Source organism: Strix uralensis, chromosome 2, assembly GCF_047716275.1.
Source record: "Strix uralensis isolate ZFMK-TIS-50842 chromosome 2, bStrUra1, whole genome shotgun sequence".
Classification (NCBI taxonomy): domain Eukaryota; kingdom Metazoa; phylum Chordata; class Aves; order Strigiformes; family Strigidae; genus Strix; species Strix uralensis.
In genome coordinates this window covers 100955579-100982562 of record NC_133973.1, presented here as the reverse complement: position 1 = coordinate 100982562, position 26984 = coordinate 100955579, and the positions used below count along the sequence as shown (strand labels likewise).

The following is a 26984-nucleotide window of genomic DNA, read 5'->3' as shown; positions in this document are numbered from 1 at the left end:
TTAATTTAAAAGCCTTTTAAAAATGGCAGCCATGAAACCTTAAAAACTATTTAAATTTCTAGACTACATATATGTCAGATAATACAACTGTGTATATATGCATATGTGGAGATACTTAGATATGAGAGCAGCATGGATTCAAAAGAACTATTTAGCTGGATAAAAGACACCAATTAATGACCAATTTTTACTTTTTATTTATATATATTTACTTATACATATTTATTTACTTTTTTTTAATATATATATTATGTATGATCTGTACGCAACTGTGTAAGTGTTTTGGAAGATGCTGTCAATCCACACCTTTTGCTGTAACCTAGAAAACATCAAGTTTAGAGACAAATGCTGTTGTCATTTTCTTCCTGAGGCAAGAGTGTAGGTAAAGAAGGACCTAATTTTCCACTTCACGTTGGAAGTTATACATCTTGCTTAAAACTATGTATCCCACTATCAGACTTCAGGATTGAGAGTGATCATGAAAAGGAGGTATAAATCCTGTGACACGTGAGAATAATCAGCACTCAATTGCTTCCATCAACTGTGTCAAGTGTTAAAAAGCACATGATAATTTGCATTTTGCAGCTCCAAGGCAAGGAACGTATTAGTCAGTTTTGTAGCCATCGGGTGAAAAAGAGGGGGAACAAAAATTTTTTATGTTATTTCTTAATTTTGTCTAAATCTGTAAAAGTATTTTATCTGTTTAAACCACCTGTAGCTTCTTTGCAGGCCTAACAAGATATAGTATTGCAAAGGGCAGAAGTAACTGATGGATTTATTTTATTATTTATTCATTGGCCACTATATATATGATCTTTCCCAACAGTATGTGTCTCTAATGTGGCAATAATGAAATAATAATTCCCTCAAGCATGAAATAACTCACTTTAAGTACTTTTTTGTGCTCAGTTGTTTCAAACAGGCTTCCCGAATTTTGAAGAAAACTTTAATTTCAGTTCATTTATAATATATGTAGACCACACACACTCTTTTCTTCGTCCCCTGATACTGGCAAAGGAACCTTAGGAACAAGTCGCTATATTTCCAGATTTTGACCTACTTGGTAGTCTACTTTGCTTGCATGAAAGTAAAGAAAGACAAAGCTGTTTCTATTAAGCCAATGTAAGCTTAAGGAATTTTGGTTAGTATTGGCAAAGATCTTTAGATAAAGATAAATTGCTTGCAGTCATACTGGACTTGCTGATACCATTAAATGAAGAAATAGGCATACACCTTGAATAGCCATGGGAGGAGAAGAATTTATGTAAAGGAATGGTTTCGTTCTGATTTAAATATTGAGTGATAGATTTTCTATAGTATTTTATAATAAAGACAATTACACAGTAATTTGGGTTAGAATGCATGCCCAGTTCCCCATCTCAAAACCCAATTTGTTACTACCTGTGGCTATTTCTATTAAAAAAGAAACATAATTACTATGAGTCTCAGCAGTCTAAGAGTAAATTTTTGCAATTACAATACCCCCCTTGGGCAGATGTGTGAAAATAGCAGATTAATTCCTGCCAGTATCTGTCTATTCCTTGCACATTCTTAAGGTTGCTGGTAGCTTGGATTATCATTATGTTGGTGCTGTTTGTTATGCTGTGGTTAAGGTTAAAGCAGCAATCCTATTATAAATTTTTAGGAATAGGGCTTTATACCATTACCTTGGAAAGTCTCTGCGCTCAAGTCTGATACACAAGGTCCTAGCAGTAAGATCCTAATTCTGTTTTCATGGAAAGTGAATGAGTTTGCTCTTGATCTTAGCATATTTTAGAAGGGCATTTTGTATTTTATTACTTTATGCCTGAGAAGATTTAAACTAAACCAACCAACAAACCCAGTTTTACTCATTTTTAGGAATTTACAGTAAAGCTAATAAAGTTGCATGTGAACTGAAGGCCATGTGGTAGTCCCTTAGTATTGTATGGCTTTTGTTTTATTCCCAATGGCACAATGATGCGTTTATTTAGAAAGAAGCACCAGTAAATTAAGATGGCTCTGAAATTTTGTAAATTAGTAACTTTCCATGGAAAATAATCTAATTCGTCTCCTAACGAGCTTTTCTAACTGAAAACAAGTTCTGAGGGCATATGTGTAGAAGAATTACATGTGCAGGCTCTGCTTCTGGAGATCACTGTCTGCCCCTAAGTACCTAACTCCATGTTGAATTCCAGTGAAGTTGGAAGTTGGTGTGGCTTCATGTGGGCTCGTGATCCACCTGCAGGGAGCAGCATTAGTCTGTGTTACACATTATCCAGTTTGAATATTCAGGAAGAACAGTATGAACAATCTTAACAAATTATTTCTTTCCCCTTTGCATGAGTTTCTGTTTGGAATTTCTTGTACTGTACCTGTTGTATTTTCATTTCTTTTCCCATTTTGAAAGAGACTCTCCCCCCCCACACACTTCTTCTGAATTTTGGCTTGGATACTTTTGTGATGTGGACATTATTTAGAGAAGGTTGCATTAACTATTTTCCTTGAAAGTTCATGACTAAAAAAAAAAAATAAAAAAAAATAAAATATATATGCAACCTTCAGTTGCCGTTGCATGCATTCTCTTTTGGAAAAATTGCTCACATGCTGGGTGATCATCCTGCTAATTAGATACAGAGCAAATTTATAATTTAATCACTGTATTCTAACTAGCCTCTCAGTCAGATATTAATGTTCATGTTCAGTCTCTCTATCCCTGGTGAAACTTGCAGCAGTGTCCTAGATGTTGACAATCCAACAATGGTTTGGAACAGAAAGGGGACTTTTCCTAATCCTGGAATTCTTGCAGAGAACATTTCTTATGTGGATCTTCATTATTTTAACAGCAAAATCTGTTTTCAGAGTCTCAGTACAGCAAACTGTAATGAGAGGGGTAATCCAGAACATTTTGTTCCCAGGCTGTTGAGAATTTGCAGGTCACAGTCAGCCCTTAAATACCTATGAGTTTATAGTTTACCTGTGGTGATCCCTACATAAAAGAGTGTTATGTTCTAGATGAGGTGATCCTATCAAGAAACATAACTTTTTTTTTTGCTTGTTCTGAATCAACTTTATATAGAATCCTGTATGAAGTCATTGCAGTAGGCTAACATTGAAGTAACAGAGCTGTGGATGGTTATACAAAGCTTTATAGCCAAAAGACCTTATTTTTTCTGTCCACGCCTACCTGACCACTGGTACTATATTCAGGGTGTATTCAGTCAAACTTTTCATTTTATGAGGTACCTCATCATAGGCACATGACTGTTATGGCTCTAAAATATATTTAGGGACAGAACCTCATGCTAAATTTGTGCAAGCCTAAATTATTTATTTTATGTCACAAATAATAAATCAACTCATCACCATTTTGCAGTTGAAAATCTCCTTGCACAGGCATGTGAGGCTGTAAAGTTTGATGATCTACTATTCTGTCATAAATCCAGCCATTATTTTGGCAGCATATTTAGTGGTATGTCTTCTTCTAGTGCTAAGAGGAAATAATTATGCTGAGGTATTTGTGTGAAAGTAGGGCTTTGTATCCTGTCACAAAATGTTTATAGAACACCTTGCTGGGGATTTTTAACAACATGTTGAAATAAAGAGTTGCATGACCTAAATAACAAATTAGAAAGAGATAATAAATGTAAGTTCTAACATCTGTGATTTTCTTCCTAATTCCTAAGGACTTTAAGGGAATCATTGCTTTTCTGGGTAAGGATTTTAGGAACAGAAAGGGGATAAGGTTGGAGCTTTAAGGGGAGGGAGGTAATCTAGTTTTACCTCTGTTCTGACCGTCACCTAGGAAGAAAGCTTCAGTGTTTCTCTTTATGTGTGTTTTCTGTGCAGGCAGTGTGGCTTCAGAACCAAGTCCTGCTTTATCTTTGTTGTTAATTTTTTTCACTCTGTAGGGAAGAAGCATAGAACTGGAGTCCTGTGCCACACACAGTATTTGCTGCCTAGCTAATCACCTTTCCCTGTCACTGCCATTACAAATCTGTTTAAATGCCGACCATAGAGAAGACCATATGCTGGGATAAAGGAATATTATGTTGAAGAGTTTCTTCTCATTTTCTGTCAGTATATAATCTTCTTCCTGCTCCTTTGCAGCTTTCTTCAGCATACAACATATGTATCTGTGGGAATGTAGCACGCTATGTAAAGCCTCGCTTATCCCATAATTGAAGTAAGCAGGCTGATCCAAGGGCTATTGAAACCAATTTGAAAACATCCATTGATTTCAGTGGACCTCAGGTCATGGCTTGTGGGAGTTTTATTGTTGCCTTTAGTGAGAGTATGGGTTGGACAGAAGAAGGTAAACATAGTGTATAAATGTTAACACAAACTTAACAGATCTAAAATATCCAGTGTCTCTGTTTCCCCTTACTAAATATTATGAGTACAAAACAGTTTGTCAGTGTTAAAAGGACATAATATGATCTCCTTCTCCACTCTATAGTACTGCAGTGTTCATAAGCTTTTATCTCTTCAGAAAACATTTGTGATATGTTGCTTTTAGAAACAGGAAAACAGCAGTGGTAAGAATAGGACAAATCCTACAACACTTACTGGCTTCACTGGGAATTCCTGCCGAGTAAGAGCTTTCAGATACATCTCAAAATTAAAAATAAAATGCCAGGAACTCACAATTGCACTGTAGAATCTATGTACAAGAAAGAAAGAAAGAAAGAAGGAAAGAAAGAAAGAAAAAGAAAGAAAGAAAGAAAGAAAGAAAGAAAGAAAGAAAGAAAGAAAGAAAGAAAGAAAGAAAGAAAGAAAGAAAGAAAGAAAGAAAGAAAGAAAGAAAGAAAGAAAGAAAGAAAGAAAGAAAGAAAGAAAGAAAGAAAGAAAGGAAAGAGAAGGTTGTTTCATACAGAAAAAAGGGTTCTAAACACAAGGAGAGAAAGCATTTTTGAAATTATAACAAGTATTTTGATCATCTTAAATTTCAAGGCACTATGTTTTTAAGTTTCTGATCTTAATGTCTTAATTTCTAGACTTCATATTTAACATGTAGACTGGAATGAAAAATTAAAAAACCCACAAATGCTATTAAAGATGCACTCTCAAATGTATTGTTATTTTGAGTTCATGGTATGATATTCTTAGAATAAGCTGGATATTGTGATACATACAGATTTCATTCTAGTTAGCTAATTGTAGTTGAGTCTGTTATGCGGTAAACATAATATCTGTTAGGAATACTAAGGTAGACTCAACATGGTGGAAGCCATAGATAAAAGGTGCATTAAAGCGTTTCAAATTCAATCATTAGGTTTCATTGCACCCATCTGCTACCAGAAAATATAATTGGCAACTTGATTCATTGACCTTTAACTGTCTTTTCGGACCATGTTTTTTTAAATCCATATTTTCAAGTTAGACCTAGAGAGTTAATTTGATAAGAGAATGCCCAGTACATTTTAATGCAATTACTTTTTTCTTTTTTCTTTTTTTTAAGCAAAAGATTTTTTAAATATAATCGGGTTTAATGGTCTGTTGTATATTCTGCTAATCCAGTCAAAGTAGTTATTTAATATTGAATGTGGTTAAAAGCAACTAATGTTCAACTTCATTAAGGCTTCTATTAAATAGAAGGCTTGCTGAACTTCTACTGTTTTTTAATGCACGAACTACTACCTCTTATTAATTATTTCCAGGGGTTTCTGTTATACTAGAATTATACTTACAAGCTTGAGTTTCCACCAAGTTTATACAGCACAGTACAAGGACTAAATAAGCATTGAAATTGTGGAGTGCTTCATATTTTGTTCCTAAAATGTGTTTTATCTCTTTCCTTTTGTTTTCTGGAGCAGATATTATCTTGTGCAGGTGGGGTGGAGTGCATACATCTCTTAGCAGTTCTATATGTGTGGCACACAAGTAGACTGTCTTACAAAATAATAGTGTTACTTAGAGCAAGCAGGAAACATAACGTGATAAATGAGGATGACTTAATATTTCCTCGGCAATGATAAACAATGATACTATTCTGTCATCTGAAGTTTATGTAATGGAAAAAACTGATTACATGTGTTTCTTTACACAACAGGATAGAATTCCTAAAATACTTATGTAATATAGAGACAGATGTATGTAACCTAAACTTATAATCCCATTTCACAGCTTTCCCAAATACTGGGGAGCTCGATAAATAGGAAGCCGATTATATTGGCAGTATAACTCCATTAATAGGATTCGGATTTGCCTTATTGACAAGCAAGTACTGTTAATATGATCCAGTATATTAAACTGACAGGAAAACTGGAGCGATAGAATGTATCTGCAGCCTAATTGACAGGGAAGCTCTTTCAAAAGGTTCTTAATGTGGTTTTTATTGACAGAGTATCTTCAGTAAGTACATATCATTGGTGAACATTGCAATGTTCAATGCAACTGTACTAGCAGATTCAGGTGAAGTAGTTATTGTTCTGTTTTCCCATACTTCCATCTTTACTTTGATATAAGTTGTATCAAGCTCTCTTGGAAGATCTTCACAAATGCCTCTTAAAGCACCAGTCTAACTGCACTGCTCACAAGCATTTGACAAGTTGTGAATTATTTTAAATGTGTTCATCATTTTTTAAATGAATAGAGGCAGTACAGAGCAATGCAATAGTGTGTCATGAATTTCATTATGTTTATTTATTGACACCGTGATAGCAGAAGCAGAGCTATTGTACTTTCAGCTCAAGCTCTTTAGGTAGTGTGATGTTTGGCACCTCTTCCTACATTCTGATCTTGCAGCTTCTCCAAAAAGTAGTTCATTTTAAGAGCTTGTATTATAATTACTTATTCCTAGTCCCATTTGACAACTTTCCACATTGTCTTCCCAGACAATGCTAATTTCTTTAGATGCTTACATTTCATGTCTCTCCAGTGCAAAATAGAATGAGGCTCAGAAAGCTGAAACCACTGTGAAACAAACAGCAGTCTGGGTAGAAGAAAGTTTTACGTTCAGTTTCCACACTTTTCCCTAGTCCTATCTTTCTCAGAGAGAGCAGTCTGCCCTTAAACACATATCCTGCATCTGCTCTGGCTGAGAAGTTGAAGGCTTTTGTTAAACTGAGTTCCCCACTGATGAGGAGCCAAACTTGTTTCTGAAAGACTTCAATCTTTTATTTCATATCAAAATATCTGATCAGGGTCTGGTCTCACCTCAACTTTAGAGTGTCTTTCAAGTCTACTTTTTTACCAGGGTCACTTAAAAATATGTCTCTCTATAGTGACTTTTTAACTTCTTCAGATTTCAGACTTATGTAACCATCAATGAGGTGAGAGGAAGCTTGACGTGGTCTTGTGACTTCTGATCCTTGCACTGTGTTAAATCCCTTGCAGTCTAGGCTTCTGTCTTCTTTTGTGTCTTGTACATTGCCGAGTAAACTTGTAAAAATTTGAGAAATAATTGTTTTCTTAAATCAGTAGTACAAACACAACTGAAATATCTTCAGTACCTTATTATGAATGCTTAAGCAATAAACCAACAATTTTTTTTTTTTTTTTTTTGTAACATACAGTACTTGCTAAGATAAAATAATACAGGGACTAGGCATTTATATGGGGAAAGTCTGCATTCCTTAGCTTACAGGAAAGGGTGGTAGTCTCTGTCTCCAGAGTTTCACTTTTCAGAAGTCACTCTGTACATTTGACTGAATAGCTCTGGATTTCTTTCCCTCACAGTTTTCCTTTTCTCGGTCAAGAAAAAGAAAACACAAGCCACCAGCCCTCATCAGTAAAGAGTACAGCACCCTGGTGAACGATACTGACTTGTGCATCTGACTGTTTTTGTTGCTCTGTCTTTTTAATGTGCTTTTGAAGAATGTTACATATGTCAGAAATTCACATAAACACACCGTAAGCCTTTTAAAACCAAAATACACATTTTACAGCAAGTGTGAAACTTTCCAAATATGTACATGTCATATAAATTATGTCTCAAAAACATTTTCAAAAGAATGAATGGAGAGCACATAGTAGGACAAGGTTTGTTAAAACAGCCTATTTAATTTTGTCCTTCAAAAAGGTGGAATAACTTATTAGAAGTTTATACCCAGTTCTCTTTTTTTTTTTTTTGTTTTTTTTTTTTGTTTGTTTTTTTTTTGTTTTTTTGCTATTGGGCTAATGTATTTTCTTAAAGAAGTAAGTTTTGTGAAAACAAAAGCTACTAGTTTAGGCTAAGTGGATACACTCACTGGAAGTCTTATAGTGAGGAGCCTTTGTGAGAAATTGTACTATGTTGAACCCAAACTGTTCCTAACAAAATGAAGACAATTGTCTGCTCTTTCAAAACTAGATTTAGCAGAATACAATTCTTGTCTTCAAAAGTGATTGCCATTATATAAGATCTTTGTTTCATGGGGAAAGGGTGAATACTTGGAATTATGCTTTTCAAGAAAAGACACAGAAGATGCTTGAGTTAGGCATTAAGTGGCAGTCTGATAAAGGGGAGAGATGTTTCATTTCATTTTTGCATTTAATGTTTAATTAAAAAAAAAGTTAGAGTCAGCAAAGACATTTTGCTTTATTATAGTTCCAGGTATGAACACTTACATAAAATAAAGTCGCATTGAATCATTTTTGAAAATGTGATACTTGTTCTTGTAATTCTGAGAAAAAATTATGAATATTCTAGTGGTCTAATATTCATAAATCTGATTAATGTTTAAGTACTTTTTTTTTTTTTTTACATTTTAAAATACATCCTTCCCTAATATGACAATTATTTCTGGGCATAATTTGTCAAGAATGTTTAAATATTGCATTTCTCTCTCATCTTCCCCACCTTCTCTCTCTCACTTTCTATGGTTTTTTTTCTTTGTAGTCATGTTGATTCTAAGATTTTATTTTTTTATGAGAGACACCTGTCAAATTGAAAACCTCTTCTTTTTCTCAGATTTTATTAAAACAGTATGGAATACACCAAAGATTGCTAAAAATCTTCAGAATGGTGGTGTAAAAGAGATTTTGATTAAAAAGAAAAAAAGGAAAATAACTAGGAACTTCCAGTCTTCAACAGACAGACTTCTTTTTGTAGGAATTCTGGAAAGCAGAAACCTTGTGAAGTCCTCTACCATTGTCTTACTGAGCAGTAGTAGAATCCCTGAATTCTGGTTGATTAATATCATTAATATGATGGCTGTAATTTTAATCCTGACTTTTTTTGGAAAAAATATATATGTGTGCAGAGTCACAGTGGAATGTCTTTTTATTTATAAAACTATCAAAATATTTCAACAGAAGTCAACACATATACCTTGTGAACATGAATTTATGAAAAAAAAAAAAGAGATTAATGTAGCTCATTGCTAAAAATATTCCTCATAATTCATTGTGTAATGCTTTTTCCAGGTTCATTGAAACTGTTTCCAGTGACAAAGCTTTCACTTTTTCTTTTTTTTTTTCTTACGAGATTATTTGAGGTTAATGGATCCTATGAGGAATTTGTTTCTCATACTCTGTTCTTGGTTATAGTTCTTCATTTTCCTTTTTCTAGATTAAACTTTTGGAAATCATAGCCACTCTAAAATTAATTAGTAGAACCTTAACAGTTGACTTGCAAACTTTTGAATGTTTTAAATTTGATTTTATAAAATTCAGTTTTCCAAATTCACCATATGAGAGCAATACTTAGCACCAACTGAAGTTTATATACAGAAGCCCTAATATGCATAAGAGAATGAAAGGTTTTATAGACAGTTGACGACAGCTCTTCAAAGATGGTCTACACGTTCAAGCAGACATTGGCCAGTAAATGATTCTTCAAGTTATTTAACTCTGGTAACTTTCAGAGATGGATTATTTCTGGGGGTTTTCTTGGGGGAGGGTGAGGATGGAGCTTGTTTTATTTTGTTCTTCAGGAGGTTAACAGTGCTGACATTTGAGTAATTTTTGGTTATTTATCAGGAGATTGTAATTCCATGTAATTCACTTCTGATAGGATGCATCTTGCTTAGCTTTAGCTATTACACTGAGCATCTTGCTGGCCATATAGATTTCCCTAGTTATTAGTGAAAGTAATTTCCAGGAGCAGTATGTACCTAAAGCTAGATGCCCAAAATGGGACAAATTATCTTGTATGTCTCTAAATGCTTATAGAGCAATTTTAGCTGATTAGCTCAGAGTAGGTGACTAACTTTTAGATGGTTATCTGCAGGTGACCTGAAACCTACCTGAAAACTGGAGGTAAACAGGGAGACACAGTTGTTCTAATTTCCTAGAAAGGGCTGTATACACAGAGAAGAACAAATAGTTTATTTGCTGTTGATAGATTTTTAAAGTAGCACTCATTTCTTAGAGTTACAGCTATTCAGTGTAAAGAGGTATGATTAATGCATGAGCTGAAATATGTAATGTCACTTCCATAGATGTTGAAGTATCAAAATTTTAAGTATATGACCTCTCACTTCAACTGGGATTAAAAAAGAAAAAGAAAAGTTTTTTAAGGGAGTTAGACATTTATATCTCTCTGTAATCTGTTGTGAAGTGGATGCTTACCTAAGATTCCTCTAAAACACCTAGCCTTAAAATTAAATGTTTGTTTAGTATCCAAATTTGTGTATAGATATTATTATACATGAAGTAATTCTCTCTTTGCTGTCTGTATCTTAGAATGCTCTGTTACAGCTCAACACAAACATCAGACTTTCATAGTTCATAGAAGAAGGTCTAATGTTTTTAGAGCAGAAGGAAAAGAATTCAACTCTGAGCTCTGTGGCTGTATATGATTACCAAGTATCTACATTTGTTCTTTTGCAGCAAGGAACTCACTGTAACATGGCACCCAACTGTTTGTATTGCTGCAAAGTAACAATATGAAAAAAATTGGTCAAATTATTATTGAGTTAAATGTCATTAATGATTACCATAAATACAGAATTTCTCAGAAGAGGCTTCCATTTTTAGGATGGCAGCTAAGATGTGGTCATAACTTCTGTTTTAAACTTTATATCTTGGCTAGCCCAGGGTGTGCAAAATGCTTTTTTTGCTATGAAAAAGTAGAAAGAAAAAGTATGACCAGCTCTTACTGTGGTCCAGCTTATAGATAAGTTCTTAGCAACATCTTTAAGGAGATGTTATAATTAGGGCAAAAGTCTGATTTTTCTAATGACAGAGAATTATTGAAAAGGCAGTTTATAGCAGGCATTTTGCCTCACAATAACATAAAAAATGGAAATGTTGATTCTAGTAGCAGCTGTGTTTAGGAGGAGGTAGATATCTTATGTAAGTAAAAGCATAAGGTCAGTTTTCCTGGGCATCTATAGTTGAGATACTAGACCTAGAAAACAGACATGAGTTCTGCAATTGTAAAGGTTTATTTGGGTTGAGAAGTATTGGGCTCTGTGAGTGTCACAATGATTATATGTGTATATATATATGAGGTAGATTTGCTGCACACAAGAGAGATACTAGTTTACAATTTGTGACAAGAAAAGACTAAATGGCAGAATTAAGGCTGCTTCCAAAATATGATGTGCTACATTGAAGAGATTACTTATAAGAATGCTGAAATATTTATCTTTATGCCTCCATTTCTTCCTTTTTTCTGTTTTCAATGTTTGTTTTTATAACTTGAAACATGTTAAAAGTTAAGACAAGCTTTTTTTCTAATTGCATATATTTAAACCAAGATCTTGTCTGTTTTTAAGCTCAAACCACTAAACTGCCCCCTAATTGAAGTGTCCAGATTTTAAAAAGTTTGAATACCTGTAGCTGAAATCATTAGCTTCTGAAATGCTGGCTTGGAAAAGCAGTGACACGACACAGAGTCTGATGTCCCAGATCTTCAGAATTCTCCTTCTGTAACATAGCGTATTGTTTGCATTTCTTAGGCAGTATTTAAGAACTTTCATAAACCCATGTTTTAATAATGCTGCTGAAGAACAAGTCTCTAGTTGCACATAAACACCCAGATTTCCAAATTATGTGCAATTTTGATATGATAAAAAATAATTTATAATTACAGGCATAGGTGCTTTATGCTATATTTTGAAAATAGATGAGTAAAAACTGATTCCGTCGTACAGTTTATCATAAAAGAAAATTCACTGATAAAACATCAGATTATTTTTGTAATGACATATACAATGCTATGTACTCCACCGCTTAAATTAGAAATTGCTTCAAAATGTGAACACAGGTGTTATAATTTTTGAACCTAAGGATTTAACTAGAAACAAGAAGAAAATACAGTGTGAACTGATTTCATAAATGCCAAACAAAAGATAATTCTTTATCTTCTGTTCCTTCCGTAAATTGCACAAGATATCTGTGGTATATAAGCACATCTATTTCACGTGTACCTTGAGAGTGGTAGGTGGCCACCTATTTTGTGTTGCAAACAGCAGTGACTGTTAAATTTCAGATACAAATTCATGCATCTTTTCCAAGCTCCAGTAGTCCAACCATACAAGAATTAACAAATATTTCTAATTACTACCTGCCTATAGAATCAAAACAAAGCTAAAAAACTGGAGTGGGGAGTGGCAGGGAAAAACAAATATCTAAGACACCAGTCACTTGTGTAAACACTTGTTGTGCAACATTAAACCTTACCTTGGGCCTTCTGCTCCATTAAGTGAGCGCTGCCTGTGTTACCGATACTGATATTCTAGATGCTGTTGTAAAACTCATAGCTGCTGCAAAGCATAATGGTGTGATATGAAGTGATGCAGAAAACAGTAGAAGCTCTGTCACTAGGTCAGCTGCAAGAAGAAGTGACGTGTGTGAATGTACAGTATATGGAGTTTTGTGAAAGATAGTCTCTCTTTCTCCCAAAGAACTTCAGCTGATGATACAAGGGGAATTCAGTTCCCTTTGGCAGGACTCCATGTTGGTCTGGATGCTGTAAATACTTGTGCTTCTACAGTTACTAAGCTCATGCTGCCAAATATATCCTCATGACAGACTTAATAAAAGTATCTTCTTTTAAAAACTACTTGTCTTCAGCAATCATTTAATGTTCTTGTTTGCATGTGTGGTTCTCATTTTTCTGATATAGTTATTAATACTGATGAAAATTAAAGAGAGAAAACCCAAATATTTTCATATTTGCACTTTTCCAGTAGCATTTAAGAAACCCCACAGCTAATCGGCCATAAATTTTCTTGATTTTTGTTTATTTTTTTTAAATTCAAGAGTAATGTAGGAATATATGGAATTATATTACAGCGATAAAGGCTTCAGAATCCCAGTAGATGATGTAATTATGATTAAAAAATAGTATTATTGAATAATTCACTTTTGTAATATGCAAAAGTAATTTTTTCTCTCATTTTCAAGAACCATCAGTCTTAATATCTAACTAATGAAAAAACATAAACAGTGTCATCTGTCAGGTTACTAACAGAGAATACCACTTATTGGAGCTTCATTGTTTACTTTAGCAGGTAATTTGTGGACCGGAATCATTTAATTGTTCTGAACACATAATTACATGCCCGCATTTTCCAATTTAATTAAAATGTACAAATCTGAAGATTAAGGGAATTTTTGAATTATTAATCATTTCTCCTCTAGGAAATCTTGTTGCTCTGCAGGAGATTTGTCCAGTTACAACTATACGTATTTTTTTCCTTCTCTTTCACAGACAGACAATTTTCCCGCAGAGCCCAATTACATGGGCAGCAGGCAGCAGTTTGTTCAAAGGTAAGGCCTATTAAATAACTTTCTCGGCTTCCCCATTTGCATTCTTGTCAAAATTGCTTTGCCAGAGAGTACAATTCAACTTAGAACAAGTAAATACAACTCTCTCTCTCTTTTTTCTTTTTCTTTCTTTTTTTTTTTTTTTTTTTTTTTTTAAATATGTATTTCAGTAGCTCCACGTTCAAGGATCCAGAAAGAGCCAGCTTGAGGGACAGCGGGCATGGGGACAGTGATCAGGCTGACAGTGACCAAGACACTAACAAAGGCTCCTGCTGTGACATGTCTGTTAGGGAGGCACTCAAGATGAAAACTACTTCAACTAAAAGCCAGCCACTTGAACAAGGTGAGTGAAGCCTCCAATGCTTACAAAAGCGTAGAGTTTAAGCCATCATTATAAACCTATTAGTTTTGCAGTTGCAGTTTATCAGGGTAGAATAGCCCACTGATAATACTATCAGAGAAAACAGTAAATCTTGTAGCTAGCCCAGAGCAAAAACCGCGCAGTATCTTTCAGAATGAACATGAAATGAAACCACAAGTACCCAAAGTAGATTAAAAAAAGCAAAAAAAAAAATTAGTACTTTTCTAAAATGATTAAAATATATTTTATCTCCACTGGCATTGCCTGTGATATATTATATACAGTCCTTCTGCCAAAGGATGATTTGGAAATTGAAACTAGTCATGACTACAACAGATAGAAGAATGCCAGTCATTTACATTGCTCACGTAGTTTGGAGAAGAGCGAAAAGCAAAAAGGCAGGCTCGGGATATCAGGCAAGAATAAAACTGGATCAGAAGATGTTTTCATTTCATGGATGTATTTTCCTATTTGTAATGTTGATTTCACAATTAATAGTAGTGTGAGAAGTGTCAAATAATAATATAATCTGATTTTCAGTATAATTTCATTCATATCCTGTGAAGGTACCAAAGATAAGTGCCTGAAACATCTAAAATGACTTAGGACGATGACAATGCTCTCTGCAAGCATTTGTTCTGACAAACAAGCATGTTTATTTCCTCAAACTCTGTATCAAATTCATTTTTTTCCAGATGTCTTTTATCTAATTATGAGGTCTTTTTTTTCAAAAGGGACACTTTTTTCTTAAAAGCATCAGAGTAGTCCAGAATTGTGTGTGTTTGCATTTTACTTCTAGGCTGTAAGCAATAAGTGCACCACTGAATTATTTTTAAATGTTTTGTATGTTTACTATTATATTAGTTTGTTGTGGGGAAGATGATTCAGTGTTAACCAGTTAAAAGACTATTAAATAAGTCAGCCTTAATAAGAAGATATATTTATAATTAAGCAGAAAAATATTGTAAGTTTTTTATTAATTATTGATTAATTTGGCCTAGGTTTTTTGCCTCTTAGCCTAGTCTGATCTATAGTACAGTCATCAGGAAATACATGTTCAACTTCATTTTTCTGATTATGTTGAGATTGTAATATAATTTTTGCTGCGTAGAATATTTAGAATGCTGCAGTATAATTTATTCTGTATATATTTGAAGGTAGACCTCATACATGACCTTATTTTCCAAGTAATAAATGCCAGAAAGATTATTTTTTCCTGACCTTTTGCCACAGCAACTCTGTGCTTATAATTGGACATTGATCTGTATAAAGATGCAGTACTGGACTTTTTTTTTTTTTTTTTAAGAAGCTGTTTGAGTGTGTGTCTAATTCTCTCAGTTTTGTGGAAGAAAAAGACAAAATCTCTGGATTCCTATCTATCAAGCATGGCCATGAAAGAGTTCTAGAATTTTAAAAGTTTCATTAGGAAAATGATTTACTATTCACATTAAAAACGTGTGGTTTCTTGGAAAAGGATGGTATGGCCAGGGTTCATAATACTGCAGTTTGTCCAGCAGCATCAAGCCCAGTACTGGTCAAAATATAAAAACTCCAGTAGGGAGATTAAGCCAACCATTCCTGTAGCTTGTTTTCATTGTAATGCAAAGAGTTATATGGAGGTTTGCACTTGTCATTGTATCTAGATGAGGGGCCCTATTCATCAAGAAACAACTTATTCCAGTGGCTCATATGAATTCCTCACATTCTTATTAAACATATATTGAACTGTGAATATTAAGTACTGTCAGCCACTGAACTGCAGCAGCAGGTGTTATGTGAATTTTCCTACTGAGAAAAAAAAAAAGAATGAGGATAGAGAGATAGACTACTTTTTTCTTTTTTTCCCCCCTTTTTTCCCTCCTAAATATAATTAAAAATGGTAATGATATCCACTTGTTTACTTGTATGAACTCTTCCATCTCAAGTGTGCTGTAATAAAATCATTGGCATATTATGAAAACTGAACCTGCAGTAAGCACCTTATGGGGTTACCAATCATTGCAGTAACAAATGTGGTGCAATGTGGTGTTCCCAATGAAATCAACGATTGTTTGTCATTGAGCTTAGTACAATTAGGGCTCTTAGCCCAAACTAACTTTTCTCTTTTGAAGGAAGAGAAACAGGATTGCTTTCTCTAGTCATAAGCCAAATTGAAGGAGAGTGAGAAATACGATATATGTGATTAGGATAGAAAAGGATTGTGTTTTCTTTAGAGAAAAATTGTTTTCTGGGAAGAGGAAATGGACAGCTTGCTAGAAACAATTGTCTACAGCAGCGCGTGAGGCAGTATCAGAACTTGTGGTTCTGTCATCATCCTGGGTTGTGCACAGGGATGGGAATTCACTATTTTGTAGCAAAGTTGCAGGCTTGATTACTGTTGTTTAAAGATATTTAAAATAGTTTAATTTCTGCTTTTAGAACAGTGCTAATTATTAGGTCTTCTGGCATTTTTGAAAAATGATCAGGATTAGCTGTGAATTGAGGATCTTGACTTGAGATTCCTAATTTAAAAATGAGTTAAGTTTGAGTTTGACATCCTCTGTATGTGATTCCAAACACTATTGTCACGGGTCCAATTCTACCCATGTCAGTAATAAGAATGCTAGTGGTACCAGTAGTTTAACTACAGTTTTGAGCAACTATAGACTAGACAGCTTGAAAATGAAATGATCATACTGAGACAAAAATTGTGTCAGTAGCAATACAGGAACTGTTCTATCAGGAAGAGAGAAATAAGAAGTTTTATGAAAAAATAACTTTTGTAGACAAGACATCTTCTGATTTCAGCATAGGATGGAAGGCAATCAAGATTACTTTATGATTTACATTAAAATAGTGAAAACAGTGGATGGTAAAGCCTCAGTAAGTTTACTATTAAAATATTTGATTTCAAGGAAGATATCTCCAGATAGCAGTGGTGATTGTAAACATTCACACAAGTGGGAAAGATAATGCAAATTAAGATATCATCATGAAATGCTTATGAAAACTCATCAGTTGGCTTTAATGGAAAGAAAGGGGAAAAAAAGCCCAACCCAAGAAAAGTTATCAAGACAGTAAATCTTGTGTTAAAATAAGCATGTCCCTTTTTAGTTATCTCAACCATATATCCTCTTGCTGTGAATTCCAAGCCACTTTCTGCATAAAAATATATAGCTGTCTCTTAAACTTACTTAACGAAATCTGAATTAGCTGTCTTACTAAGCAGCTTGCTCCATATGCCTGCTACTCTCTCAGTGGAATGGTTTTAGATAAATTTGTTTTGTTTACCTCTCTTTTTTCACTGCTGTTTCTAAGACTTTAAACCCCATCACTAGTTTGGACACTTTGAGATCACTCTTCTTAGAAGACTTAGAATTATTAAGTTTGAATACATCTGTCAAGTTACCTGTTTGTTCCACCTGAAGTAGCATATATTATTCATATTTTATATTTAAATAACAGAATAATCTTTTTGTTTGGTATGGTTTAAGCATTACAGCTATAATCTGTATTTCTTGAAAAGATATCCAAAGCTGAAAATGATATCGTAAACCATAAATGATATCTACAAGGAAGCAGTACAACAGCAAGATGTATATTTTATACCTTTCTTAATGAATCCTGGATATATTTACCTTATAATCAGTAAAACAATATAGAGTTATGAACTTTTCTGTAGTTACACATAAATCATTTCTTTGATAGATTTTCCCAGGAATTTTTCCTTCCTTTTTCTTTTGGTTTTTTTTTTTTCTGTGTTTCTTTGCTTTAACATAAATCTATATTTTCATGTCACTGTCAAAAATATCCATGTGCAAGGGATTAATTATCTCCAGATTTGGTAACTTTATTGTTGACTTTTTGCTTTATCACTGTGCATTACATTTTTCTTTCAACACGTTTGCTTGCTGTTCACACCTGCATTCCATAAAGGGGGTATTTCTGCATGTACTGTTGCCTCCTTAACAGTAGCACAGATCCTGAGAATAAACAGAAAATGGAGCCATCTCCTTGGAGGAAGGCTAGAAGGAAACTCTTTAGTGTTGGTGTCAGAGAGTCCTCTAGGACCTCTATTACTCACCAGGCTTTGCTGTAGAACAGCATCATTTCAGTCAAGGATATAGATGACTAGTATAAAATGACTGTAATGTATCTTCAGGAAAAAAAAGGAGATATTTAATATAACTTAAAAATATAATACTTCTTTCTTCATCTTCACAACAAAAATACATTTACATCACAGCTGGTGCAGTCCTGCATGCATCATTTAGGAATAAAAACTGTATCAGTGCTGTGGAATCTCTATGAATACTGTTAATTCTTGAGTTTGTCCACTGAACACATTCGCAGAATGAGTCTGTAGTAACTTCTACATTTATATTCTCAATTTTTAAACAAGAATGATCCCTGAAATCGAGTATTCTGCATTATCCATCTGCAGCAGAGCAGAAATTATCAGAATTTTTTACCAAGATTTTTTCTGAACTATCCATTGATTTTCTTGCCTTAATCTTGCTTGAGTCTGTAAGATAATTAAAATCCATTCTGTTTAACTGAGTGAGAATCAGTCTAGACTGATAAGTGCAGAAAGTTCATCAAGCAAATTTCTGCTGTCTGACATCATCACCAATGCTTTCCATGTCATTGGGGATGATGGCTTATTTTATGAGTACATCAGCTTAATGAGATAATGGAAAAGAAGTTTGTGGAGAAATATTTCTTTTCAAAGTTCTCTGAGTTGGTGATGGCCTCCACTGAGAAACCGATGGAGGCTGGGAGTCCCCCCAGAGCTGGCATGACCTGTGAAATACTTTGTTCAACATTGCTTCCTCCCACAGGTTTTTTTTTTCCCCCTGGACAGAATATCTCCTATCACATTCTGTCTGTGTCCAGAATGGGAATAGCTGTCAGACTGCACTACTTGTTCTGACGCCACCTAAGGGTCTTTATATCTCGGACTATTGTCCCTTCCAAGTCGCTTACCTCTAACATGGTCAAGTAAGATGCTAACTTGCTGTTGTAGATCAGGACTTGCATGCAATACCCATTCTTCACTTATGTCTGTTATCCAGGTAAGAGTCTCTTTCATTTTCTTAATATGACCTAGTAGTAGCCTCTACAACTAGTTGAAAAGAGGTTGTAGCGAGCTGGGTGTTGGTCTCTTCTCCCAAGTAACAAGTGATAGGACAAGAGGAAATGGCTTCAAGTTGTACCAGGGAAGGTTTAGACTGGGTATTAGGGAAAATCTCTTTATGAAAAATGTTATTAAGCACTGGAACAGGCTGTCCAGGGAAGTGGTTGAGTCACCATCCCTGGATGTATTTAAAAGATGTGTAGATGTGGTGCTTAGGGACATGGTTTAGTGGTGGACTTGGCAGTGTTAGGTTTATGGTGAACTCAGTGGTCTTAAAGGTCTTTTCCAACCTAAACGATTCTATGATTCCATTCTGTTTCTATAACTGTAAATTCTGGAAGTGCTTAGGTGAAGCCCACACAAAATGAATTTTTTCCCCCCCTTTCATTTGATCTTAGCCTCATATTTTTCTCCTTTTTTTTGGCTTCTGTGCTTTATACAAGCACATGTGTGATCCTAGATGATGACTAGCATAGGTCAAAGACTAATTTATCTAGTCTGTAAATGCTTCTAATCGACCAAATTTGTTAACACCCCCGAGATACTTGATTTTGGCCTCATACTAATACTGGGATTTTTAATTTAAGACTAAAAATATATGTGGAATTACAGACTTTTATGAAGAATAAGGCCATATTTATATTCATTCAATGTCCACTCCAGTGCGTTTAACATATTCATTATGATGTTTAAGTCACTGCCAGTACTTCCTTCCTACTTTTCTGCTGTGAGTACCTTGTTCAGTGAAACAGTACTTCTAAATTTAAGAGAATTAGCAGCATTATTATTGGTCTCATCCTTTTATGAAGTCCGTGTTGAATGGTAATATTGAAACTTCTATTGGCGTTAAACTTTTAAATTAATGTATTTCACTTTTAGTCAGAGGAGTACTCATAAAAGTTTCAAATGTTCTATGTGCCTTGATCTCAAACACTCATTTAAAGATGATCTGGGTAACACTTTTGCAAGGCTTCCTTACCTAGGCTGAGCTAGACTATGCAAATGTTCTGTAATGCCCTTTTTTGAGAGATCAGAATAATCTCCCTTTGAACCTAAACTAATGAACTAGAGAGAGAAATACAGGTCAGTTGCCTTTGCTGTACAGATGATTGTCATAACCTTTCTCATCTTAATACCCAGTAATCTATGACATATCTGTTGCTGTATTATGTGTTGAGCAAATTATATGATGGATTTGGGCAAAATAAAGACAAATCTCTTGTATCTGCCAACTTGTATTTACCCAGAGTTTTAAATATTTCTTTTTCCCTCTATTGTAGTTACATTGAATATCTTTCTGGTTTTGTTTTTATATCATCTATTAGTCTAACAGTCAATTTAGATTCACGCTTTACATATCAGTTATTTCAATACTGAGCCTAGATTTGTGGGTGACACTGTATGATGTCAGGTTGAACGATGATTGTGTGTGCTTCAAAGCAGAGTCCAGTTTGTTTGGTGCTTCCTCATTAGAGATGGGAGTGTTGCCAGGCATAGTTTCCCTTGTAGCATGCTCTTCTTAGAAGTATATGAGCAGCCTTGGATTTCAAGCAAGACTATCCAGGTGAGGAAGGAGAAGTTTGAGGAAGCAGGTGTTTGTCCTTAAAGAAGTCAGGAAAAGAAGTGAAGTGGCATCCTAATGGAGAAGGGATGGATTAACTTAATGCCTAGACTGCTTACTTATCTGCCTTCATTGATACAAAATAGAAAAGCAGTGCAAACATTCTGGCAGCTGAAGTGACAGTGAATACACTTTGCATCAGAGTATTTTAGCCTATTATTGCCGCGTGTTATTGCCTATTATCCTGCTTTTCAACTGGAGCTGAGTTCTGCCAAACCAGGTTTTTAATCAGGTGCATGTTTCAGCATCTGGCAGATTATTATCATCATGTATCTGGTAGTAGTGAAGTTTTGTGAATAGCATATCCCACATTTAATTAAGGTATTTAGCCACAAATTAGGGGGGAAATTTCTATAACTGACTTTCAAAACATGCAGAAAGAACTTTCTGCATCTGTACACACACAAAACATGTCACTGTGAAACAAAAAAGGGATTACTGCCATTCAGCACAGCTTCATCTATGCACCATTTGGTGTGTTATGCTACATTTTTCAGGTAATTTCATTTCTTCCCCCCATTATTTCTACTTATTTTATAATTACAAATTAATTCAGTGGTTGAAAATTATCTATATTTTGCCCTGTATTTTGTTTCAACTGGAAGCTTCACCATTGAATCAATTTAGATTATTACCAACACCTTAAAAGTTCTAGACTGTACCAATAAATGTAATAATAAATTTCCAAAGAGTTCTCTTTCATGATCTTATTTGCAAATTAATGCATAACATGCACTTCAAGATCACAAGTCTGTTACCATAAGGCTCATATCTGAGATGTGAGTGCAAATTGTAATATTTGGCTGCTGTAGCTGTTGGTGCTCATTTCTTCATGCTTTACTTTAGAGGCAACACAGCAGAATATCCCTTCCCTGGCATAAGTGTAAATCTCATTACTTCCTTTCTGTACTCTCTGTTTTGACACTGCCTTTCCCAAGTCTGAGCACAGTCATTGTACTGCAGTTTGTTCTTGGAAAGCTTAGAATCCATAAGTTATCTTTTTTATTCCCACTAGAAGAGCAAGAGAAGAATTTGCAGTTCTCAGTAAGATGAAGGCCTTCTATGTCAAAATCATTATCTTCAGCTAACAATTCTTCTTTTCAGATTCTTTTTATAAATTGAAAGAAAAGTGAGGGCATAGAAAGATCAACAACTTTTGAAACAAGGAAATCAGAAAATGGATAGTTTTCATTGTTTTAGGCTTTATGCATTTCCCTTGGTGGTAAATGGATGTTCTCTGACTGCTTACTTTTTTAAATGAATATTTTAGGGCATATATTCATATATTAGATACTTAATATCATGGAAACTATTGTAATGGGTCTAGAAAGTCTACTCCTATCTCTTAGTCCATGTCTGAAAACATCCTTGTATGGTGTATTTACAGTTTTCTTTTAATTAAGCTTGCACAGATTTATAGATTTAAAAACATATATATATATGAGAGTGTGTGAGTTTATTCAGCTATATAAAGGAGACAATTAAAATGAATACATGTTCTCCTCTCTTTCTCATTTTAAATCATCATTGTATGATTGTAACTCCTCTTATTGAGTCAGCAGAAAATACAGATATGCTAAACAGCAGTAGTAGTCAAGTTTTAACACAACCCCATTGCATATTCCAGCCACATTCTTGTACCAAAAAAATTAATATTCTGCAGATGGAGTTACTGTAAAGTACATTAGTTGGAAACCTGAACTTGGACTGTAAGTAATCAATAGCTTTATGTCTGGATGGGGAAGACAAAACAGAAGTGTCTTAAATAAGAGATGGGAGTTAATTATTCCATTCATCAGTTCTTCAGTTGGAATAATACTAATTGTATTTTGTTCTTCTGGAACAAAGAGTATCTCCTAATTTCTGTATACAGTAATCCAGTCTGTCCTTTTCCTGGTCCTTTTCCTGTGCACATACTACTTTTCTCCTATGCCCTGGTTTCCAGAGGGAGAAAAGTGGTATAATTTAATTTGGGCCAGAGTTGCAGCACACTCTAATTAGTGACAGAGCCACTGTACCCAGTTTGTAGGCATATTTTTAAGGAAGATCTGGACAAATTCAAAATCAACAAAGAGGGAGAGTAACAGCAGAAAACAGAGGTTTACAAAACATGGCCTGTGGGTGACGTTTGAAAGAAGTGTTTGTTTAGAATTTGTTTTTGTTTAAAGGAACAAAGACTGGGGTGAAACATAATAAAAGTCTTTGTGTATATAAAGTTGTTATAAATAGGATGGTGACTGGTTTTTATTTTCTTTTTGTTTAATTTGCTGGGAGAGCTATTTAGGTTACATATGACGGCGAGCTTTGCTATAAAGATATCTAGGCACTGAAGCAGGGTACCCATGTAAGTTAAAGAATACCCCTTCCTGGCAGTTTTTAAAACAGGTTAAGTACACATTTGTCAGTGATAAACTAGATTTATTTTAACCTACCCAGGGCCAGTGGATCCACTCTAGCCCTGCTTTTTACGATGCCATAATTAAATGTGAGGATGCGATATACTGTCTAGTCCCAAGTAAAACTTAGTGAAAGGGAACACTTACACTGACCCGTTCTGCAGCCTTTTCTCTGCGAACATCTTCTACGGGAAGACCATGTTAGAGAATCACAGGGAACATGAAATATGTAGAGCTTCATAACAAGAATCCCTGATACGATATAATAATACTTAGCATTTAACATGGACTTTGCTCAGTGGCAGAGCTGCAGCATGATTAAGTAATTACTGCTCAGTGAAACTTTGTCTGCTCTCTGTACATCATATACGCATGCCATGTATCAGCCTCTGTGCACCTACTGCCCATCCCGATTTCCAGAATGGCAGAACAGCTGGTTTCCATTCCCTGCTGCTGCTTTCTCCTATTCCAGCTGCCGCTCTCAAATAACCTCCCTTCCCCAAGTGGGCTTCATATGGTTTGAAAGGGACTTAATGTACCTCAGTGCATAGGGAACTTTTGATGCATATTTCATCATGTTTCAGTTCTTTCTACAGGGAACACTGCATGTATAACAGATGTTCCCTGACTACTACCCTTTCCTGAAGGTGACATGCCCTTTTTTGTGTTTCATCTCTAATGTATATGGAGCTGGTAATGCCTGTGTGGTACTAAAATATACTGCTCCATGGCTGCCCCTGTGCTGCATGCCAAGCTATATTTAATTCCATCTGCTACCCTCTGCAGCATGAAATTGAGAGGAGCATATGCCCAGTATAACCAAGTCATACTGTGGCACAGAAAAAAAACCCCTTTATTTAAGACAAGTAAGATATTTTTTAAATTTACGACCACATTCTTCCAGCTTTTTATACATAAACTGTCTCTCATAAATCAGTGGGGATGTTCAGGTGTCTACATGTCAAAAATCCTTTATCTTTTATTATTTCTTTTAATATTATTAATACTGTATATGTAGTATGTGTTTGTTTATATAGGTACACATGCATATGCATAAATACAGAAATAAGACATCATTAACCGATGTCCCTGAAAATTCGATTTTGTAACCTATATAAACCTGTATTTTAACAGTATGGAAAATTTAAAGCTTTAAAATATTTTATGCTTGTTTTAAAACTGCAAATATGAAAGCAATTCACAAATTTGTTTACATAAAACACTATTTTCATCATAAAGCTTGTTTTGGGAACGTATAATAATTCTGAGGCAAAACCTGTCAATCTAAAATATACAGTTGAAAAATAGTATTTTAAAAAATAATGTTTTTAATATATAATTAATAATGTACTGTACATATAGATATACATGTATATAACAATATAATTGCAGTGTCTCCTTAAATATTATAGGGTTGTGCACCTTGGATTTTTAGAGGGTAGCCTATCAACTGTTTCTCAGAGTTTTGAATTAAATTCTTCATACAAAATTTTACTATCATCTGACCCCATTTTTGCTTGAGCAAATGAATGAAGCTCCTACATAAAAAGTGCAATTTAAGTTGCACATTGACGAGATCTCTAGGCAGTTGCACAGCTCAACCAACCTTCCAAACTCTGAGACAAACATATAGACTAAGAGCAACAGAAACACAGAAGTGGGGTTGTGTCTGTTTTCTGTGAAGAGGCTTTTGAAACACATCTGTAATCTGTGTGGCCTGGGGAAGTGTGTATTGGATATGTGTGCACTGCAGAATGTGAATATTCCTACACTTCATGTGTGTAATTAGTTTTAGCATATGGTATTTCTTTTCTACTTTACTTGTTTGATTTAAAGTAACGATTCTGTCCCTTATCCCTATGGTATTTTGTTGTAATCAGAGTTCACATAAAGACAATGTAGATCTATATGTTTATCTAAAATGCCTAATTTAAAGAAGGAATAATTTTTCTTTTTTTTTTTTTTCCTTCCCTGAGGTATGTAAAATTCATAGTGCACATTTATAATCATTTCAGAAAGTACCAGCTTCACTTCTCTTTTACAGGAATATTTTACTTACAGTAGAAATTTTGTACATGTAATGTGGGAAATCATATTATGCAGCCCTAAAAATATGTCATTTGTGGGTGGCTACTTCTTAAAAGGACCAGTATTATTTCCTATGAAAAAACTGCAAAATAGTCTATGAAATCAATTTCTGTCAAATTCTCAGCCTGATTTCTTTTATAGACTTAGTATTTACCCATAGGCAAGAAAGGCAAATTAAAACAGTTTCACTAAAATATTTGTAAGATTTATGTCTACATTATAAAACACAGAAAGTTAAATGTGACCCTGAGTTATGTCAGGTACCATGTTCTTTTCTCTCTTTTCTCAATTCAAAGTTTTATGACCCAACCACATGTGGCTGGTACCCAGGTAGGAATACCTGGGTGCATAGAAAAGTCAGGTGTTTCTGAGGGGAAGTGAATGCAGTAGACAGGAATAGAGAAAGAAAACTACACTGAACAATACAGGCGCTGCTGTGAGGAAAGTTTTAAACTCAGCTTAAGTTGTCAGTGTGCTGTGGCTGCTTTTTGCTTCTCAAGAGTACCGTAGAGTAACCAGAGCACACTACTGAATTGAACCATAAAAATTAAAATAAAAACGACCATGTAAAGGTGATACTGCATATCCTTAAGTCACTCAAAATATATAATAGCATAAAATATTTTTTATTTGACATTCATGCTCATAATAAACAAATAAGGACATTCTCAAAATCTAATTACGTTGGAAAGTTCACTTAGTAATATATGGCAAAATATATTACAGCTTGCAACTGTAAAGCAAGCAAAGCAAGCACTATTGTATTAACTCAGGACGCTTATATTTAGCATTTATTAAAATTTTCAAACAATAAAAAACCAATAATAAAAATGTAAATTTTGAACAGAAGTATCAAATACGTTGAAGCATGTAGTGAAGACAATCTCAGTTATCATTGTATGGTTATTTCAAGATAAGACGAGAATTTAAATAGTTTGGACTGCCAAAATAAACCTTATCTCAAAATTTTCTGGTTTCATGATATTTATTGTGAAAATAAAATCCCACAAGTTGTTTAAGACTAGTTATTGATATATAGTTCTAAAAGTTGTGATTTTTGCTTATGGATACCTTTTCTTTATATGGAACTACTGATAATATCCATATTTTTGTTAAATTCAGAATGTACTTATCTGTCATTAATAATCATGTTTATTGTATATTATTATTTATTATAGATTTATAATAACACTCATAATCTAATATTAATAATGTCTATTATTATTCATAATGTTTAGTTTTATTCCCTTATTTTTAATTTTATGTGCTTTATTTTGTGTACATTCACATTTTTTCTTAGTATATGGAGAATATGAAAAATATTTATGTTGCTAGAATTTTGACAAAAGTAAAGTCTCTCAAAGTCAGGTTAGATGATTGGTGAAAATTGGGAACCCACCTTCCTCTTGTTTTTAAGAAATCATCCCATCGTTAATTTGCTATTATTTTACAGTGATCTCAAGAGATGTGTAACCTCTTTAAGTAAGACAAAATAGGCTACTATTTAAAGCCTGAAAATGTCTTTGCTATTTAAAACCTAAAGATTTCTTTAAATTCTTTGAAGACATAGATTCAGATGTCAGTAGAATTACATATCATTGTAAATTTATTGCATTTCTGCAGCTTTTCACAGGTATACATGACAACAGTGTGTGGTTCATTGTTTATTAATGACTCATATTTAAACTTGTTACAAGCACATTTGAAAGATAACTACCATATTGTAAACTTGATATGCAGAAAAATTGAAAGACAGAGAGAGAATGAGTTACAGGAAGAAGG

General features: G+C 34.2%; 1 protein-coding gene across 2 annotated transcripts in view; it reads left to right on the top strand.

The window, feature by feature from the left end:
- Positions 1-26984, top strand: part of LOC141939568 (protocadherin-17-like) — a 66772-nt gene that overhangs the window by 13087 nt on the left and 26701 nt on the right. Inside the window, exons 2-3 of one of the 2 annotated variants that reach the window (XM_074859550.1) lie at positions 13565-13623; positions 13791-14133. In XM_074859550.1, coding sequence (XP_074715651.1) covers positions 13565-13623; positions 13791-13971 — 240 coding nt within the window. In that variant the 3' untranslated portion in view covers positions 13972-14133. Of the gene's footprint in view, positions 1-13564; positions 14134-26984 lie in introns of those variants that run through there. The other variant, XR_012627631.1, reaches the window with a different exon arrangement.